Genomic DNA, 13,935 nt, shown 5'->3' with positions numbered 1-13,935 from the left:
ACATACTTACTTTGCCTTTGAAGTCAAATTCACACAGGAACAGGATTTGGTTACTCAGGCCCTCAAGCATATTCTGCCATGCATTGAGATCACAGCTGATCTGTATCTCAAGTCAAATTACCTGCCTTTACCCCGTGGCCCTTAAAAAACCTTCACAAGCAAAAATCTATTGATCTCAGATTTAGCACCTGTGTGTGAACAAGTGTTTCCTACCTTCTCTCCTAAATACCCGGATCTGATTTTGGAATTAAACATACCATACATATAGGTGAATTTACTTTTAGTATGATGCTCTAACACAGTCCATATTCAGAACATTTTGGTGCTATAAGATATTTGTTATTCACAAGGTTTGTTTTTGTTTGTATAAAAAAGATAACATACTCAAATTTTCTCACTGGAACAAAATATAGGTACATGGCTTGTTAAGCACTTTAAAGCAACTTTTGTTTTGCTCCAAGCTTTTATTTTGCACCCTATTTTTATAGCAATCTCCATATAGCAATGGGATTCGTCGATTATGGCATCAAGATCACTTCTTGACTTGGGTGTAGGAACTGTGATCATGGCTCAGGCTTCTAAAATACCCTAGTTATATATACATATAATATAATAATCTTTATTGTCACAAGTAGGCCCACATTAACACTGCAGTTACTGTGAAAAGCCCCTAGTCGCCACATTCCGGTGCCTGTTTGGGTACACAGAGGGAGAATTTAGAATATCCAATTCACCTAACAAGCACGTCTTTCGGGACTTGTGCGAAGTAATCAGAGCACCCGGAGGAAACCCGCACAGACACAGGGCGGACAAGCAGAAGCCGGGAATCGGACTTGGGACCCTGGAGCTGTGAAGCAACAGTGCTAACCACTGTGCTACCGTGCCAGGACATATACCTGCAGGTTTAAGATTTGGTTTAATCTCTTGTGATTTAAGGTTTTTTTAACTTGCAAATAGGTAGTGGATTTGTATTTCAGTTCAAAATATTGAAATGATTCCAATGTTCATTCCAATGATACTTTCAGGTTTAATGTGTTCAGACACATTTTTCTCTCTCCTCTGGCTGCTGCCCAGCATATCTTTGCAGCTGAGATCAGTTATGAAGCAGAGTGGGAGACCATGGGTGCTGCAATTCCATATTGTTGTATACTGTAGCTCTAACTTGATATATTACTTCATCTGTTTGCAACTATTTAATATTCACAAGTCGAAGGATCAAGGTGAAGATGAATAAAATGTGCAACATATCAGCTGTTCCATGCTAGTTCTTTCGCTTCACGAGCCTGCTCCCATTCCTCATCAAAACCTATCAGCATAACTCTTGTTTGCTTCTCTCTCACAAGCTTATCCAGGTTTCCTTAAATATAGTTACACCATTGATATCAACTATTCCCTATGGTAGCAAGTTCCACATTCTCACCCCTCTCTAGGTGCGAAGAAGTTTCTCCTGAATCTTGATCCGATTTCTTGGCGTCTATCTTGTATATTAATTTATCAAATATTGACAACAACAGACAGCGCATCCCACCTCCAAAAGTCCCCCCTCATCTGATCTGCCAGTTGTCCCAAATTCAGTTGATGCAGCTGCTCCCACTCCACGCCACCTGGAATCCCAAATATCAAAAGCTCCCTCCCACCACCTTGTACGGCATCTCACCCAATCTCTCCTCCTGCCCCCTTGCCTGGATCGCAAAGATCTCATTCATACCCATATTCAATTTGTATCTCAAAATCTGGACAAATTCCTCTAATATCCCCATAATCCCTCCAATCCATCCCAGGGGGTCCAATATATACAGAAGTATAATAATAATAATCTTTATTGTCACAAGTAAGCTTACATTAACACTGCAATGAAGTTACTGTGAAAAGCCCCTAGTCGCCACATTCCGGCGCCTGTTCGGATACACTGAGGGAGAATTCAGAATGTCCAAATTACCTAACAACACGTCTTTCGGGACTTGCGGGAGGAAACCGGAGCACCCGGAGGAAGCCCACGCAGACATGGCGAGATCGTGCAGACTCCGCACAGACCCTGACCCAAGCCGGGAATCAAACGTGGGACCCTGTAGCTGTGAAGCAAGAGCTATCCACTGTGCTACCGTGCCAGGACATATACCCGCAGGTTTAAGATTTGGTTTAATTTCTTGTGATTTAAGTTTTTTTAACTTACAAATAGGTAGTGGATTTGTATTTCAGTTCAAAATAATGAAAAGATTCCAATGTTCATTCCAATGATACTTTCAGGTTTAATGTGTCCAGACACATTTTTCTCTCTCCTCTGGCTGTTACCCAGCATATTTTTGCAGCTGAGATCAGGTATGAAGCAGAGTGGGAGACCATGGGTGCTGCAATTCCATATTGTTGTATACTGTAGCTCTAACTTGCTATATTATTTCATCTGTTTGCAACTATTTAATATTCACAAGTCGAAGGATCAAGGTGAAGATGAATAAAATTATCAACAGTAACAGCTGTTTGATGCTCATTCTTTTCTTCACGAGCTCCTCCCATTCCTCATCAAATCCTATCAGCATAACTCTTGTTTTCTTTTCTCTCTCATGCTTATCCAGGTTTTCCTTAAATATAGTTACACCATTGATATCAACTATTCCCTATGGTAGCAAGTTCCACATTCTCACCCCTCTCTAGGTGTGAAGAAGTTTCTGCTGAATCTTGATCCAATTTCTTAGTGGCTATCTTATATATTAATTTATCATATATTGGCAACAACAAAGATGCTGGTAACCTGTTTGCACCCCCACATCATCAGCTGCCTTCCTGGCCAGTTCTGCGGAGACTTTGTTCAGACGATAAGCCTAGATAGACGAAAATCAAAATAAATTGGACAGCAAATATTACTATCCCATTATTATGACACATATTGGAATGTGCATTAATATATTGCCCTATCACATCCCAAAGCACTTTCTGACCAATCGATCATTTTAGGTGCATGTTGTTATGTAGGCAAGGAAAACAACTGTGCATTGTGAGATCCCACAGGCTAGGGACTCACATGTCTTTGGACATGTTGGTTGAGAGATAAATGCTGACAGTCGTATGGGATCCTTTCTGTCCATTTGAGCAGGCAGAAAAACACTAGATTTAGTGACCTATTCAAAATACAACACTCATCCTTAGGAATGTACTGATGTCAAAGGTCAAGTCTATTTTGGGATTTGAATCTACAACTTTCTAACTTAGTGCCAAGAATGTTACCAACTGAATCCAAACTGTTAGACAAGATACTAACTTCACCTTAAAAACATCTATGCAGTTGAAACAAAAGCAAAAGGAAAGCGCAGATGCTGCAAACAACTGGAATATTTTCAAGGTACTAACCGAATATCGTCACAGCTCAGAGCCACTGTTTATAAAATAGTGCAATTTGAAGCAGCCAGCCTAACAATGGAAAATTTTAATGGCAGCATCTAGTCCTGTATTTAGTATTAAGTGGCATAATTTGGTCCACTGACTTTTCTAACAAAGCTATACACATTGACCCTGTGCAGTGACAACGCCACCTCCATGTGCGCAAGGCTCAGCCTGACGTAGCTAAAAGTGGTACATAGAGCCCACTTAACAAGAACCCGTATGAGTAGGTTCTTCCCGGAGGTGGAGGATAGATGTGAACGGTGCCAAGGAGGCCCGGCGACCCACGCCCACATGTTCTGGTCTTGCCCCAGACTTGTTGGGTACTGGACAGCCTTCTTCGAGGTAATGTCCAAAGTGGTGGGAATGAGGGTGGAGCCATGCCCAAAAGTGGTGATCTTCGGGGTTTCAGACCAGCCAGATCTATTCCTAGGGAGGAGGGCGGACGCCCTTGCCATTGCCTCGCTGAACGACGCCGTAGAATCCTGTTCGGCTGGCGGTCAGCAGCACCACCCAAAGCTGCAGACTGGCTGTCCGGCCTCTCAGAATCTCTCCAAATGGAGAAAATCAAATTCGCCATCCGAGGGTCAGTCAACGGCTCCCACAGAACGTGGGAGCCATTCACCCAATTGTTCCGGGACCGGTTTGTGGCCAACGAACAAGCAGAAGAATAGCCAGGTAGCCAAGAATCAGGGGGATGTAGCCAAAGCATGAGAGGGAGAGATAGACCAGGGGGGTGGGGGTGGGGGGGGGGGGCGACACGACAACAGCTAAACCTAAGAGGAAAGAAAGGCCAGTTGTACAGAGTTGTTGCTGTTGAGCTGGTGCACAATACCCTACCAGTTATTCTATTTTATTTTTTATTATTACTTTTTTTGGGGTATGTTTAGGTGTGCCCTTCTGTTCTATATATGTATATATTTCTTATTCTGTGTACATAACGGTAAATATACTTTGTTCAAAAACCCAATAAAAACATTTATATTTTAAAAAAGCTATTGTGTGGCTATTTACTGAATACTGTATTAATTCTGACTGCAATACCCTCCATTATCTAATATGCAACAGGAATTCACTGTCTAACATTAAACGTGAGTAATGGGCATTTTGCTAAGGTATATGAAGGCTACATACTGTCTGTGGAACGCTAGCATTACTGTTGAGGCAAAGATGGTCAAAGAAAGAAATTTTTAAACCGCAAATAAAATGCTAGTAACTAGCAAAGGGCTGGGAGGGAGGGGTGTTTGTCCCATCCCCCCTTCTTGCGGGATCAACCATACTTACCCGGTGGATGCGTTCCTGCAAAGGTTTCCCTTTGTTAGGGGCCCATCCAAAATGGCCACGGCCGTCGTTCGCACCATGCGGTTAGTCCCTGCGCTTCGGGGTTTCCTTGTCCAGGAGTCACCCAACATGGCCAATTGTGTGTACACCATGTGGGTGAGCCCCTGGACTCCTGGGTTTCCCTTTGTTCAGGGACCCTCCAAAGTGGCTGCCTACTTGTTCCTTCAACCCAAACCTTAACTGCTGAAGCCAATCTACAATCCTTCCTTTCCTTCTCATTGTGTTCCCCTAGTGGTCCCCCTTCCCCCTTTGTCCCCCTTTCTACTCTCCCCCCAGTGTGCCCCCTTCCTATTCACCCCTACATTCCCGCTTCCCGCCCCTGTAGTCCTTCCTCACCAACCCCCCCCCCTTTACTTTCATACTTCCTAGCACGAGTGTGGTGGCCCCCGTCACGGGGCCGATCTTACTCCTTCCCTATGCCTGACTGATTGCTGTCCCCTCGGTCTCCTCTTCTGTTTCCTGTGCTCCGTTGCCCTCGCCCCTTTCTTCCTGTGAGCTGCTCTTGCCCAAAGCGGGGCAGTACTGTCCCGCACACACATTGTTCATGTCCGTTACTTTTCTTTCTCATTTCTCTCTCATCGCTGCCTTGACTATTTCTTTGTCTAGGCCATTCGTCCGCACGAACTTGTCCGCCTCCGCCGGACTGCTAAAATAATGTTTCTTGTTTTGGAATGTCACCTAAAGCCTGGTTGGAAACAGCATCCCAAATTTTATTCCGTTTTTGTACAAAGTTGATTTAGCCTGGTTGAAACCGGTCCTGTGTTTTACCAGGCCTGCCCAATATCTTGGTACACCCGTATTCTATGTCCTTCCCAACTGCTCACCTTTGTCTGCCGAGCCCAACTCAAGATCCTCTCCCGATTCTGGTACCTGTATAGTTTACTGATTATCACCCTTGGCTGCTCCTCGGCCTTGGGCTTCGGTCAGAGTGACCTGTCTGCCCTGTCAATCTCCGCCGGCTCGGGGAAGCTGTCGCTTCCGTCAAAGTTGCCCAGCATCTGGACCACAGTCTGTGGGCCCCTGCCCTCGATCCCATCTGGCAGGCCCACAATTCAGATATTTTGGCGCCAAGACTGATTCTCCTGAACCTTGATTTTCCCTTTCAGGCTCCCCTGAACCTTTTTATTTTGGCCCCCAGAGCAACAATCCTGTACCTCTGGTCCGTCAACACATTTTCAAGTTCCTGGATCATCTTCCCGGCATGAGCTTCCAGCTTCTTCCCCATTCCGTTGATCGCCGTCTGCATGGCGACCAGCGTCTCTGTCACAGCCAACCTGATCTCCACTTTGATTGCCTCTCTCACTCTCTCATCGCGGTCAATTCCTTAGTCAGGAATATCTTCCATCCATCTCCAGTTTGGGGGGGCGGGCGCTGTCTGGGTCATTGGTCTCCCTCTCTCAGGAGTGGCCAGGGACCCCTTGCCTCATGGGTCCTCCACCGACTAGTTTGCTTGCAGTTCCTATCCTTTTCCGCATTTTCACCTTCTCTGCAGGCTCTGGAGCACCCACTTGCTGGCATATTGCACCTTTCCTCTTCCTTTCCTGTTACGGGTCGAATGAGTCTGAATTTTCAAGCTAAATTCGTGCCTAATTTGTGTTCTGGAGGAGAGCCACCTGATTTGTGACTGCTCAGCACATCCCCGTCACCGGAAGTCTCTTCCTCCCCTATTTTGTGGAGATGGCACTTGCTTATAAGTAAAATTCTTAGGGACTTAAACATGGACGGAGTTACAGCACCTACACCATTGGTTTGAGACAGTAACTGTACACATTTTTATACATAAGTAACGATTTGCCTTGGAACACTTGCCAGAAACAAAATGTACAATTTGTGAGCAGCCTGTGCTCTCGACACACTCCCCAGGAATTTCTGTAGCTCCACTCCCCTGGCAACACATCCATTTTAAGAAATATTTTGCGTTACGATCAAGGAAGAGTCTTGAATTGTAAAATGGCACAAATGAATAAGATGCTCGCTTCTCTCACAATTTCCTGGAGTGGGATTCAACTTTAGGTATCAGAAAGATTTCTTACCAAATGTTCCAACCCATAATCTGCTTGCGCAACTCTTGTGCCGCTGAAGGTGTTTGTCTCCACAATATCTGCTCCAGCCAGCAAGAATTCCTAATATTTAAAAATAAATTACAATTACTTTCCTGGTAAAACGGAAATAGAACATGTATTATTCAAAATCCTGCATTACGCATGCACTTTCTTCCTATAAACCTATAATCCTGGTGTCATACTTTTTCGTGTCAGATTTTGGGAAGCTAACATTTTCATTTTGCCAAGTAAAATGCCACAATGTAATTATTTATTCTGTCCATGCTTGTCAATTACTAGTTCTGCCCTGGGGATTCTGCAACCTTAATTCAAGACCAAACAGTGTATCATACCTTGTGAATCTTGAAGATAACGTCAGATTGCGTTATGCTGAGAAGGTCATTGTTCCCCTTTAAAAATTTAGGATGGTCTTTGAATTCCTCACCACGAAAATCATCTTCCTCAAGTTTGTGTTGTTGAATCATGGTGCCCATTCCTCCATCCAACACCATGATGCGTTTTTGTAAAATTGCTTCCAGTTCATCTTGAAGAGTACTCATTTCTAAAAATAAGATTTGTTTATATTTAATCAATTCAAGAAGAGAGAATATATTTACATTATTATTGGTTATTTCTTGCAAGTGAGGATGATTGTCTTCCATGAGTGCGAAGACGGCTGAATCAGGAACTGCAGACTTTATGTCAATTAAGGTCATTTGTTATCACGTGGGGTGTTTGGTCATATATTATTAATTCAAGTCTTACAAGGACCGCACCAGGGGCTGAGACCAGGTAATGTTAGGGAGGGAGACAGTTGTGATGGCAAGCACTTGGAATAGATACTCATCTCAGGATCAAGTAGAAAGACTTGCAGTTATACAGCATCTTAAATGACACCTGGACCTCCCAAACAGTTCACAGCCAATGAACTAGTTCGAAGTGGAGTCAGTTGTAATATAGAAAATTGCACATAGAAATCTCCCACAAACAGGAATATGATGAGGACCAATCTGTTTGTTTATTAAAGACAAAATATTGGCCAGGACAGCAGGGATAACAGCCCTGTTTTTCTTTAACATATCATGGGATTATTGATGTCCAGAGCAGACAGGTTCTTGATTTAGCATTTAATTTCACAGAACGATTACAGCACAGAAGGAGCCTGTTGCATCATTGCAGTTGCCTGAAAGACAGCACCATCAACAATGCAGTATCCCCTTAATCCTCCATTCTCAGAGTCAGCACAGGTTTTCGTGTTTAAGGCTCCAGATGGACTTGAACTCACCATAATTCCAACTTAGAGGTAAGGGTGCTATTAACTGAGCCATGGTGGACACATCAGGATGCAAATGTTTAGCCTGCGATTGTAGACAAAGAAGGGTGAACCTGGTGGTGAGGGAACAGAATTTGAGAGTATGGAGAGAGGGAGCTGGAGGATGAGGGTGGAGCTGAAGACATTGGCTTCAGTCTTCTTAATGTTTAACTGGAGGGTATTCAACCTGTCCAGAAATCAAAGTTAGACAAACAGGAGAGGTTGAAAGATTTTTGGAGAGGTATTCTGATATCCAACAGAACAAGGAGCAGGAGTAGGCCATTCAGCCCCTCGAGCCTGCTCTTCCATTCAACAAGATCATGGCTGATCTGATAGTAACCTCAAATCTGCATCCTGCTTACCTCGATAACCTATCATCCCCTTGCTTACATTGAATTTACCCACCCTGCCTTAAAAATATTCAAAGACTCTGCTTTCACCGCCTTTTCAGCAAGAGAGTTCCACAGATTCGTGACTCTGAGTGAAAGAATTCTGTCTCATCCCCGTTTTAAATGGGTAACCTCTTATTTTTAATCAGTGACTCTGAGGGATGAGTGTTGTTACTGTATAATAATTGGCACCTGAAAAGATTAACTGGAGTTAAGTTAATGGAACGGCCCTTCAAGAAAGAATGTGAATCTATTTAGCAACCTGCCAGGTCTTCAGAAGATTCCAAAATGCTATATCGCCAGAAGATTTCTATAGTTAATAGGCAAGTGGCAGCCATATGGTGCACAGCAAGGTAACATAAACAATTAGTGAATGTATAACTTTGTTTGTAAGTTTGGGTGGCACGGTAGCACAGTGGTTAGCATTAGTAAGAGGGCAGGAATGCTTCACAGAACTGATGCTTCACAGTGGCAGGGACCCGGGTTCGATTCCCGGCTTGGGTCACTGTCTGTGCGAAGTCTGCACTTTCTCCCCGTGTCTGCGTGGGTTTCCTCCCACAAGTCCCGAAAGACGTGCTTATTAGGTGAATTGGACATTCTGAATTCTCCCTCAGTGTACCCGAACAAGCGCCGGAGTGTGGCGACAAGGGGATTCTCACAGTAACTTCACTGCAGTGTTAATGTAAGCCTATTTGTGACACCAATAATACTTATGTTGCCATGGGATCCTTTATACAAGAACTAAATAAATAGGAAGTAGAGTACACCATTTGGCCTTTCAAACATTGGAGAAACCAAAATCAATGTTTTCAGCTCCACTCTCTCTCCCCCCGTGCCCCCCCCCCCCACGTAATATACAATCTGCCTTCCAAATTCCTGCAGTCCCCGCATGTTAATTCTGTAATTCATGCAAAAGGATCCTCTGAATGCAAACATTTCCCAATTCTTGCTACTCCAATGATATTGTGCTTTTTTATTTTTCTGATCAAAGCGGGTAACATCACACTTCACCACATTATATTCAATCTGCCATGTTTTTGCTCACTTACCCAACCCATCTATATTTGTCTGTATCCCCTTCACCACTTACTAAATTCCCACCTAACTTTGTCTCAACAGTAATATGTTACACTCAGTCTCATCTAAGTCATTAATATTGATTCTAATTAGCTGATGCCAAAGGACTGATCCTTGTGGTACCCTGATAGTTACAACCAACCAACCAGAAATGTCCTGTTTAATCTTACACTATATTCTGTCCATTAACCAAGCAACAATAAATACTTATATATTACTTCCAATCCGATGAGTTCTGATATCCAACAGAACATGTTCTGAAGAGACATAATAATAATATTATAATAATAACCTTTATTGTCACAAGTAGGCTTACATTAACACTGCAATGAAGTTACTGTGAATAAACCTTTTGGGACTTGTGGGAGGAAACCAGAGCACATGGAGGAAACCCACGCAGACACAGGGAGAACGTGCAGACTCCACACAGGCCGGGTATCAAACCTGGGACTTGATTTAATGTATAATCTGACACCGCAGCTCTTCCTCCGTAATGCATTCAAGGGTCAGTCTAGATTACAGCTCAGGGTTGCAGTGGCACTCCAAACCATATTTTGCCTCAGACAAGAATGCAAATAACTGAGTCAAACTGACACCTGTTACTTTTATATAAAACTTTTAAAAGTACATGGTTTTATATTTAGAAAGAGAAAAGGAAAGACTTGCATTTATATAACGTTTTTTCAAAAATCATTTTACAGCCACTTAAGTACTTTTGAAATGTAGTCACTGTTGTAGTGCTTGAATATAAATATTGCCAACACTACCAATGCCCATAACATGGTTAAACAGTAGTCAACAAAGTGAATGTGTGTTTGGGTTTTACCCCATCAGCAACTATCTCAACAAGATGAAATACTGTAAACCTATGATACCCAGGTCCATTACCATCTTCGAATAACTTTTTCATGATCACAAGACATCATAAAGAATTGCTTTAATGGATGTTGAAACAAAACTGGCATTTCCTTCAGATAAAGTGGTGTCACAATGAAGACTGTGTATTTATTGCATGCATATTTTTAGACTTGTAATTACTATAAAGGAAAGGACTTGAGGAATTTTTAACAACCTCAAACCAGACTAAACCACTTTACAGTCAATAAAGCAATATTGTTAATCCCGCTGTACATAAGAAAACAAGGCAGCCAATCTGCACGCAAGGATTAACATCAAGTCATCAAAATCCAACTATATCTGCGTGTTTCCCCTCCGGGTGTTCCGGTTTTCTCCCACAGTTCAAAGATGAGCAGGTTGGTGGATTGGCCATGTTAAATTGCAAAGGTTAGATGAGGTTACGGTGATAAGGTGGGGAATGGGCCTAGGTAGGGTACTCTTTCGGAAGGTCAGTGCAGACTTGATGGACCGAATGGCCTCCTTCAGCACTGTAGGAATTCCAAGACGTTTTTAAGACATATTAGCTGAAGGATAACTATTGGCAATCATCACTCTTCGCGAGAATCCTCCTCAACTGCCTCTTCCCAGTGGCTGAAGAGCTGGTCCCCAAGTCTCAGTGCTGCTTCTGCCCACCTGGAGACACAATGGGCAGCATCTTCAGTGCAAATCAAAGCCAGGAAAAGTGCAGGGAGCAGCACCAACCTCTGTGCATGGCCTTCTTTGACCTCGCAAAGGCTTTCGACTGTCGACCGTGAGGGATTGTGGAACATTCCCCTTAATTACGGCTGCCTGCAAAGATTTGTCACCATTCTCCACCTGCTCAACGATGACATGCAAGCTGTGATACTCACCAACGGAACCACCACAGACCCAATACATGTGCAAACTGGAGTCAAACAGGGCTGCGTCATCACACCACATTATTCTCCATGTTCCTTGTCACAACACTCCACCCCATTAACCTGGGGCACCCTGCTGTAGTGGAGCTAACCTACCAGACAAGCGGGAAACTATTCAAACTCCGGTGCCTCCAGGCCAGATGTCATTGAGCTGCAGGACACAAACATCGCCTGTGTGTTCGCACACTCAGAGACCAAGCTAAAAACCATTGACACATTCACTGATGCAAGATCCACGGTGGACAATCAGTGGACAATGTTGATCATTTCCCATACCTCAGGAGCCTCTTCATAGCGTGAGCAGACATCAACGATGAAATCCAGCATCAACACCAATGCAGCCTTCTGACGCCTGAGGAATAGAGTATTTAAAGATCGAGATCTCAAATCTAGCAGCAGGTTCATGGGGCGCGATTCTCCACTCCCACGCCGGTTGGGAGAGTCACCTGGGCCGCCAAAAGTTCCGGGGACGCCGGTCCGACACCCTCCCGCGAATCTCCCAAGCGGCGGGAACGGCCCGGTCGGGTTTCGCGGGCCGCAGGCCGGAGAATCGCCGGAGACACACAAAATGGCGATTCTCCGGCACCCCCGCGATTTTGAGGCCCGGATGGGCCGAGCGGCCAGACCAAAACGGCGGGTTCCTCCCGGCGCCGTCCACACCTGGTCGCTGCAGTCGTGGGCGGTGCGTGAACGCTTGGGGGGGGGGGTGGCGAGGGGGGATCCTGCACCGGGCTTCACCTGCAATGTGGGGTGGCCCGCGATCGGTGCCCACTGATCGTTAGGCCGTCCTCTCTGAAGGAGGACCTCCTTCCTTCCGCAGCCCCGCAAGATCCGTCCCCCATCTTCTTGCGGGGCAGATTTGGACAGGACGGCAACCACGCATGCGCGGGTTGGCGTCGGCCAACCCGCGCATGCGCGGATGACGTCCGTTATGCGGCGCCGGCCGCGTCATCTATGCAGCGCCGCTTTTAGCGGATGACAAGGCCTGGCGCGGGTAGATGACGCGGCCCCGATCCTGGACCATTGTCAGGGCCTGAATCGGTCGGGACCGGGGCCGTTCCGCGCCGTCATGAACCTCGACGGCGTTCACGACGGGGTGGCCACTTTGGCGTGGGAGTGGAGAATCGCGCCCATGGTCTACAGTGCAGCCATGGTCTCTGCTGTCCTGTGTGCCTTAGAAATGTGGACAATGTACGGCAGACACCTCAAACACCTGGAGATATATCATCAACATTGCCTCCGCAAAATCCTGCAAATCCACTGGCAAGATAGGCATACAAACATCAGCGTCCTCTCCCAGGCCAATATGCCCAGTATCGAGACACTGGCCACACACGACCTGCTACGATGGGCAGGCCACATTGTCCACATGCCCGACACAAGACTCACAAAACAAGTGTTCTACTCCGAGCTCCGCAATGGCAAGCGATCACTAGGAGGGCAGTACAGGGACACTCTGAAAGCCTCCCTAAATATGTCCAACATCTCCATCGGCATGTGGAAATTGCTTGCCTTAGAACGCACAAACTGTAGAAGAAGCATCCGCGAAGGCGCCAATCGCCTCGAGCATCACTGGGTGGAGAAGGCAAAGAGGCGAAGCGTAAACAGCGGGACGAGAGCGCAGATTCCAGCGCGTCCCACTCACCCCTCATCAAACACCACCTGTCAACCCCGTGGCAGAGACCGCGGATCCAGGGCTGGACTATTCAGACACCGCAGAACCCACCTCCCCGGAGTGAGTCCCCCTCGACCCGAGGCACTGCCCAAGAAGCTTCTGCGTCGTGAGAACAGCGATTACTTTTATATGTTAAAGGCATCCGACAGTTGAGCTCCCCCTCCGCACTGCACTCAAGTGTCAGACCGAGATTATGTTCTCAGGATTGGGGCTTGAACTCCTTCAGCCTCGGTGCTGTTACTGAGCCTATTGCTGAAATTTGGACAGCGGTTATGTTTATACTGCCCCCAGTGTGACGTGCCCACCATGTGCCAGTGTGCCCCCGGTGCCCAGTCTCGCTGATGCGTGGGCGCCCTGACTGACAGCACCCGCAGCCCCGCGCCCTCGGCCTTAACACTACCCTGCACCACCCCCGCTTACCGGCTTCCACCGGTCCCGTGCCGAAAGTCGGTGCCATAGTGGACCCTCCGCTGGCGAGTCTGGCCAATATCAGCCGGGTCCGGCGAACGCCAAAGACCCGACCCGCTCCCGCGACCCACAGCAGCGCGAAAATCTTCCCAGCATTGGCTCGCCAAACCGCACCTCCCCGACCCGACTGCGCCCCCGCAACACTCATGCGCAAGCGCCAACTCTCAACCGCCTCCCGCGTCGGGCAATATCTGCGCAGGCGCCAACTCAGCTTCCCGCGTCAGGCAATAATTACGCAGGCGCCAACCCCTCTGCTCCCACCCCACCGCCACTTCCCAGCGAGACGTCAGTGCGCAAGCGCCATCTCTGCTGCTGCTGATTCTCACTTCGCATGCGCTGTTTCCCCTCCCTTGGCTGCGCCTCCTCACACGGGGGATGTGGAACGTGTCTCGTATAATTTTGCTTATTACATTCTACAACTCGGTAGCAGTCCCACGGGTTAGAATGTAGCGCAGCACCA

At 46.3% G+C, this 13,935-nt stretch overlaps 1 protein-coding gene across 1 annotated transcript in view; it reads right to left on the bottom strand.

Annotated features, from left to right (window-relative positions):
- Positions 1-13,626, bottom strand: part of mtr (5-methyltetrahydrofolate-homocysteine methyltransferase) — a 216,812-nt gene extending 203,186 nt beyond the window's left edge. The window contains exons 1-4 of the mRNA XM_072511770.1: positions 13,428-13,626; positions 7,112-7,320; positions 6,750-6,839; positions 2,750-2,819 (exon numbers count right to left, since the gene is read on the bottom strand). Of these exons, the coding sequence (XP_072367871.1) occupies positions 2,750-2,819; positions 6,750-6,839; positions 7,112-7,320; positions 13,428-13,623 (565 nt within the window). The 5' untranslated portion in view covers positions 13,624-13,626. The remainder of the gene's footprint in view (positions 1-2,749; positions 2,820-6,749; positions 6,840-7,111; positions 7,321-13,427) is intronic.
- Positions 13,627-13,935: the final 309 nt, after the last annotated feature.

This window comes from Scyliorhinus torazame, chromosome 1 (assembly GCF_047496885.1).
Source record: "Scyliorhinus torazame isolate Kashiwa2021f chromosome 1, sScyTor2.1, whole genome shotgun sequence".
In the NCBI taxonomy this organism is placed as follows: Eukaryota; Metazoa; Chordata; class Chondrichthyes; order Carcharhiniformes; family Scyliorhinidae; genus Scyliorhinus; species Scyliorhinus torazame.
The sequence above is the reverse complement of the archived record's forward strand: the minus strand, read 5'-3'. Positions and strand labels throughout refer to the sequence as shown.